This window comes from Panthera onca, chromosome A3 (genome assembly GCF_046562875.1).
Source record: "Panthera onca isolate mPanOnc1 chromosome A3, mPanOnc1 haplotype 2, whole genome shotgun sequence".
NCBI classification, from domain to species: Eukaryota; Metazoa; Chordata; class Mammalia; order Carnivora; family Felidae; genus Panthera; species Panthera onca.
The window spans coordinates 35857922-35864299 of NC_138341.1; the positions used below are offsets into that span (position 1 = coordinate 35857922).

The 6378-nt window shown below is 44.1% G+C and overlaps 1 protein-coding gene across 1 annotated transcript in view; it reads left to right on the forward strand.

Annotated features, from left to right (window-relative positions):
- Positions 1 to 6125, forward strand: part of MRPS5 (mitochondrial ribosomal protein S5) — a 29066-nt gene extending 22941 nt beyond the window's left edge. Inside the window, exons 11-12 of the mRNA XM_078444745.1 lie at positions 2511 to 2647; positions 5753 to 6125. Of these exons, the coding sequence (XP_078300871.1) occupies positions 2511 to 2647; positions 5753 to 5977 (362 nt within the window). The 3' untranslated portion in view covers positions 5978 to 6125. The remainder of the gene's footprint in view (positions 1 to 2510; positions 2648 to 5752) is intronic.
- Positions 6126 to 6378: the final 253 nt, after the last annotated feature.

Here is a 6378-nt window from a genome sequence, read left to right on the forward strand (position 1 = left end):
TTTTGAGACAGAGAGAGACAGAGCATGAACAGGGAAGGGTCAGAGAGAGAGGGAGACACAGAATCTGAAACAGGCTCCAGGCTCTGAGCTGTCAGCACAGAGCCTGACGCAGGGCTCGAACTCATGGACCACGAGATCGTGACCTGAGCCGAAGTCGGCCACTTAACCGACTGAGCCACCCAGGCGCCCCTGATTGTCACAGTCTTTAATGCACTACTGTGCAATGTGAATCCCCCAGAGGGGCATAGAGAATGTAGCGTTTCCAAACTTATTTAGTCATGGGACACTTCTTCCTTGGCTGCAGCATGGTGTCTGATTCCTCACACAGCACTGCTAAACATTTCCTATCTTGCATCCGTGTTCATCAGGGAAATTGGTCTATAGTTCTCCTTTTTAGCGGGGTTTCTGTCTGGTTTTGGAATCAAGGTAATGCTGGCCTCATAGAAAGAGTCTGGAAGTTTTCCTTTCATTTCTATTTTTTGGAACAGCTTCAAGAGAATAGGTGTTAACTCTTCCTGAAATGTTTGGTAGAATTCCCCTGGAAAGCCATCTGGCCCTGGACTCTTGTATTTGGGAGATTTTTGATTACTAATTAGATTTTTTTACTGGTTATGGGTCTGTTCAAATTTTCTATTTCTTCCTGTTTCAGCTTTGGTAGTGTATATGTTTCTAGGAATTTGTCCATTTCTTCCAGATTGCCCATTTTATTGGTATATAATTGCTCATAATATTCTCTTATTATTATTTTTATTTCTGCTGTGTTGGTTGTGATCTCTCCTCTTTCATTCTTGATTTTATTTATTTGGGTCCTTTCCTTTTTCTTTTTGATCCAACTGTCTAGTGGTTTATCAATTTGGTTAATTCTTCCAAAGAACCAGCTTCTGGTTTCATTGATTTCTGCTGTTTTTTTGGTTTCGATAGCATTAATTTCTGCTCCAATCTTTATTATTTCCTGTCTTCTGCTGGTAAGCATTTCCTATCTTAACACACACACACACACACACACACACTTTCATTAAACAAGGAGTTTTTGACACAGTGTGTGCCTGAAAGACTTCACAGTCAAAGTACATCCAAATAATTCCCATGGGACTATGACCACTATTATATGGGTATTTGTATATGTACACAACTGGCTACCATTTGGGGAGGGCCGTGTATGGTCCAGGTGCTGTGCGGTATTCACACCTTCCCTCGGGAGCTCGCCATCAGCTCTGCCACGTAGGTGTGGAGGGCAAGGGAGGTTCTGGCCTAGGATCATTCAGTGAGCAGTAGCAGGTTAGAATTTGCCTTCTAGGCCCTTCCGAGGATCTGCCTTGCATGGGCACCAGTCTGCAGGTGTGTGTGCATCTATACACATCTATGCGTGCATACATTTGTTCACACGTGGACATGTTTTATGTGTATAACTCTGCGCACAGAAGAACAGACCACCCCGTTGTTGCCTGTCTTAGCTACCCTCTGAGGTCCCCGGTTCTTATGTGATCTGCCATAGCTATGGGGTCCACTTTAATTGGCTCTTTCAAGTAGAAGGGATGGTTCCACGTTAGTTGCTTGTATCCGAATGTAGTTTTTACACACATATATTGAATTACCATTGAAAATTGGAAATCAGAGGGGCGCCTGGGTGGCTCAGTCAGTTGAGCATTCGACTTCAGCTCAGGTCATGATCTCGTGGTTCATGAGTTCAAGCCCCCCAAAGGGCTCTGTGCTGACAGCTCAGCCTGGAGCCTGCTTCAGATTCTGTGTCCTTCTCTATCTACCCCTCTCCTGCTCATGCTCTGTCTGTCTCTCTCTCTCTCAAAAATAAACATTAAAAAAAAATTGGAAATTAGAAAGACAGTAACATGTAATATCTAGAGTAGATCCTCTGCCTTAAAGCAGGGAGGCATGTGCTAAGTTTCATGTCTGGCTAATCAAAATGTGAGTCTAAATTTGGGGTGTCTTTCTCTCACTGCTGCCTGCATTTGCTGGCTATTGATTTAGGGTCTGGGGATACAGTAGAAACAAACAATATCCTAGCCTTCACAGAGCCCACATTCTAGTGAGGGGAAGCATCAGATAAACAGGTTCCACTAAGTGCCTGAAAGCAGCAATTAAGATGCTATGTTTTGTGGGGAGCGGGGGAAAGGGTGCATTACCAAAGCCAAGAGAGGAGTTCTTCCTGGAAGAGGAAATAGGTGTCTCTGCTCAGTGCAAATGAGCAATTGAGGAGGGGGAGAATAGACATGTCCCTCTGCCCTTAGCCAACATGGGCGTGGGGGGCCTAGAACTTTCACACATTTCTGTTAATCTTTATAATATTCCTGTTTTTTTGCCCTCATGTTTAAGAAATTTATATATATTGTTTTTTTAGTCTTTATAACATCTCATTTAAATCAGTGTCGTTATGGAAATTAAGGAAGCTGTCCAGGGAAGCGATGAAGCCATAATATGAATCAGGGCCTCCTAAGCCCAGAGCCCAAAGCTGTGTGAAGGCCAGCAGGGTGACTGCGTTTTTCCTTTTCTAGGCTACGGCCTCCGCTGCCATCGGGCCATCATCACCATCTGCCGGCTCATTGGCATTAAAGACATGTATGCCAAGGTCTCTGGGTCCGTCAACATGCTCAACCTCACACGAGGCCTCTTCCGTGGGCTTTCCCACCAGGTAACCCTTCCCTAGGCTCTGAAACAGAAGTTCTAGTTTGTATTTCAATTGTGTGCATTTAAGCCATGATGGCCTGGGGCCACCGGCGGACTTGGGCATTCTTTGTTGCCTATGGCTGCATCAGTTTAAAGTTAATCCAACTGGAGAATTAGTTCATGAAAATTACCCTTAAAAAATACTTCAGGGGTATTTTGAAGTTTCAAAATTTAGTATTTTTCAAAGCCAATAATTATAATCTGTGTTTTTTTACGAAAAGAATTTATGCTTGTTCTATAGCTCTAACAGTATAGACATGTAAAGTAAAAACAGGAAGGCTGTTTCCTAATTTAGTTCTTTCAGTTGGGACTAGAGTGAAGCCTCTAGGGTACCTCTCCACTCTAGAGTGCTGTCTTCAGTAGAAGCACAGGCGGTTTTCAAGTTACCTGCGTAGGTCGTTTAGACAGACACCTGCGTTAGTAGGAACCATGAATGTTAATATGCCAAGTTCTTTCTCTGCAGAGCTGAAAGCTCTGGGCTGCCACCCAGCCTGCCCACTCAGCCTGGGCTAGGCTTGCAATCACTCTACTCCCCAGTGAAGAGGCCCCTCCTCCTAGGTTGCCCTCTTAACTGCTCCGAGGGATGGCGTGTTCTTGAAGGGATGGACCTTAGCGGAGGGTAAGGGTCCTTAGCTAAGGGTAGACCTTAGCGGAGCTGGATGAGCAGAAAAGACAGCCAGGTTCAAGAGACTCCACTTGCTGACCTATTAAAGACTTTGACAGGCTTCCTGACACTTAAAAGTGTGATGGCCAGGGGTGCCTAGGTGGCTCAGTCAGTTAAGTGTCTGACGTCAGCTCAATTCATGATCTCATGGCTTGTGAATTTGAGTCCCATGTCGGGCTCTGTGCTGACAGCTCAGAGCCTGGAACCTGCTTCGGATTCTCTTGTCTTCCTCTCTCTCTGCCCCTCCCCCGCTCGCTCTCTGTCTCTCTCTCAAAAATAAATGAACATTAGAAAAAAAAAAACAAAGTCTGATGGCTAGGTTTAAATAAAGTGGTCCCTGGACTAATTATACATGCTCTGTTTAAAATAGGAAAGTTAATTAGAAGAAAAAGCTTTAGAGGTGCCTGGGTGGTTCAGTCAGTTGAGCATCCAACTCTTGACTTCAGCTTAGGTCATGATCCCAGGGTGTGGGATCAAGCCCTATGCTCTGCACTGAGCATGGAGCCTGCTTGGGATTTTCTCTCTCTCTCTCTCTCTCTCTCTCTCTCTCTCTCTCTCTCTCTCTCCCTCTCCCTCCCTCCCTCCCTCCCTCCCTCCCTCCCTCCCTCCCCTCTCTCCTTCCCCTCCCCCTTTCCTTCTCCCTCTCCCTCCTTCCTTCTGCCCCTCTTTCCCCACTCTCACTCTCTCTTTGAAATAAATAAAACGAAAAAAAAAGAAAAATTTTAGGTGAAGAGATCCTTTTGGAACAGGTGTGTGTGTGTGTGTGTGTGTGTGTGTGTGTGTGTGTGTGTGTTGTTACTGTCTAAAATATGCTTCAAAAACACTTCTAGGAGGGTCTGGGTGGCTCAGTCGGTTAAGTATCTGACTTCAGCTCAGGTCATGATCTTGCGTTTTGTGTGTTCGAGCCCCGCCTCCAGCTCTGTGCTGACAGCTCAGAGCCTGGAGCCTGCTTCAGATCCTCTGTCTGCTTCTCTCTCTGCCCCTCTCCTGCTCCAGTTCTCTCTCTCTCTCTCTCTCTCTCTCTCTCTCTCTCTCAAAAATGAATAAACATTAAAATTAAAAAATAAAAAAGCACTTTCAAATCCAAACTGTTAGATGTTTAATTTTTTGATGTAGCTACGGTATTGGTTTTAGATAGGTCATATTTATGATCAAGTAGACTTGTTCTTTTATGTAATATTTTTGTTTTAAGTTAGTACTTTGGATTTTCTGATATGATTACCAGGTATCATCTCTTCTAAGATGCTGTCAACTGTAAAATGTTGCATTATTTAATGTGCTATTCAAAAAGAAAAAGAATGTCACCAATTTAAGCAACATGCCATGGACTATAAGATCTACCAATTTAAATTATTTTGTTTTTATGAAGCAGCTCATCTTTTTTCTAATTTCAAACTTTTGTAGGATTAGAGAGAATAGTACAAGATGGCCATAAGGTCTGGAAACAGGAGATTGGCATGTCAGATATTTTAATGTACTACCAATAAACTAACTGTATTTCCTTTTTCCAGACTTCTGTGGCTACTGTCCATGATAAGTCCCCTTGGCCCTCTTACCCAATGTCAGCACTGAACAGCTCATGGCCAATCTTTGTGTCTCAGTACCACCCCCATGCAGCCCAGTCATTTTGAACCAGGCCTCAGACACCACTTTATGTCATTTGTAAATATTTCAGTATGTATTTCTAAAAGATAAGGATTAAAAAGTACCCGTTGGTACTATTATACCTAAAAAGTAACAGTACCACAGTATCTCGAGTTACCTAGGTAGTGTTCATAGAAATGTATCCATTTGTTATATTAAAAAGAAATTTGTTACATAATTTGTTTTCCAGAAAAAGTCTGTAGATTGTAAGTTCTTGCCATGTCTTTTAAATCACTTCTAATCTATAGGTTTCCCTCTTCTTTTTTTCCTCGTGTGTGTGTGTGTGTGTGTGTGTGTGTGTGTATTTATTTTTATTTATATTATATTATATTATATTATATTATATTATATTATATTATATTTTTTAGGAAACTGGGTTGTTTGTCTTGTAGCTTCCCAGTCTGGTGCTGACTACATACCTGTGGTCCTCAGTGCAGGTCTCACCCTGCATGTCCTGTAAAACGTTAGCTAGAGCTAGGGGCTTGATGAGAATCAAGTTCAGTTTTGGGCACAGCGTGACACATAATTGGGAGGGTTTGGAAGGCAAGAGACCAGAGGCCAACGCCCTTCCTCCAGTCCAGTTGGGAGTGGGGAGATGATGCCATGCACCCCAAATCACTGTGGTGTGGCCACAAAACACATTGCCCGGAATCGACTTTGAAATGGTAAGTCCCCCAAGTGGTACGTGGGAAGTTCCCGATCTTTAAGTTACAGATGTATCTCATAGACCTAACCTGGCATTCTCCATTTGGTCTTGCCCAGGAAACCCACCAACAACTGGCTGATAAGAAGAGTCTCCATGTCGTGGAATTCCGGGAGGAATGTGGCCCTCTACCCATCGTGGTGGCCTCCCCCACGGGGGCCTTGAGAAAGGATCCGGAGCCGGAAGATGACATTCCAGACATCCGACTGGACTGGGAAGAAGTGAGGGCGGCGCAGGGAATGAAGCGCTCGGCGTGGTCAAATTTAAAGAGAGGTGCTACGTGAGCTTCCCTCTGGCCTTGCACGGTTGCCACGTCTGGTACTGCCTGGCACCGAGAAGAGACTCAGCCCTTCCCATTTTGGAATGTCACTTTCTTTTTAAAGGAAAGGTCAACCTTCTTTATTTACAAATAATAAAGAACTACAACTTTAATTTATTGAGCACGTGGTATATACCAGTCACTGTGAGAGGAGCCGTGCGTACATATTTTAGTTCAAGACTGCTTTAAATATTCATTTAAACTAGCAAAAGCAGGGGTACCTCGGTGGCTCAGTTGGTTAAGTTTCCCACTTTGGCTCAGGGCATGATCTCGCGGTCCGTGAGTTCGAGCCCCGCGTCGGGCTCTGTGCGTACCGCTCAGAGCCAGGAGCCTGCTTCAGATTCTGTGTCTCCCTCTCTCTCTGCC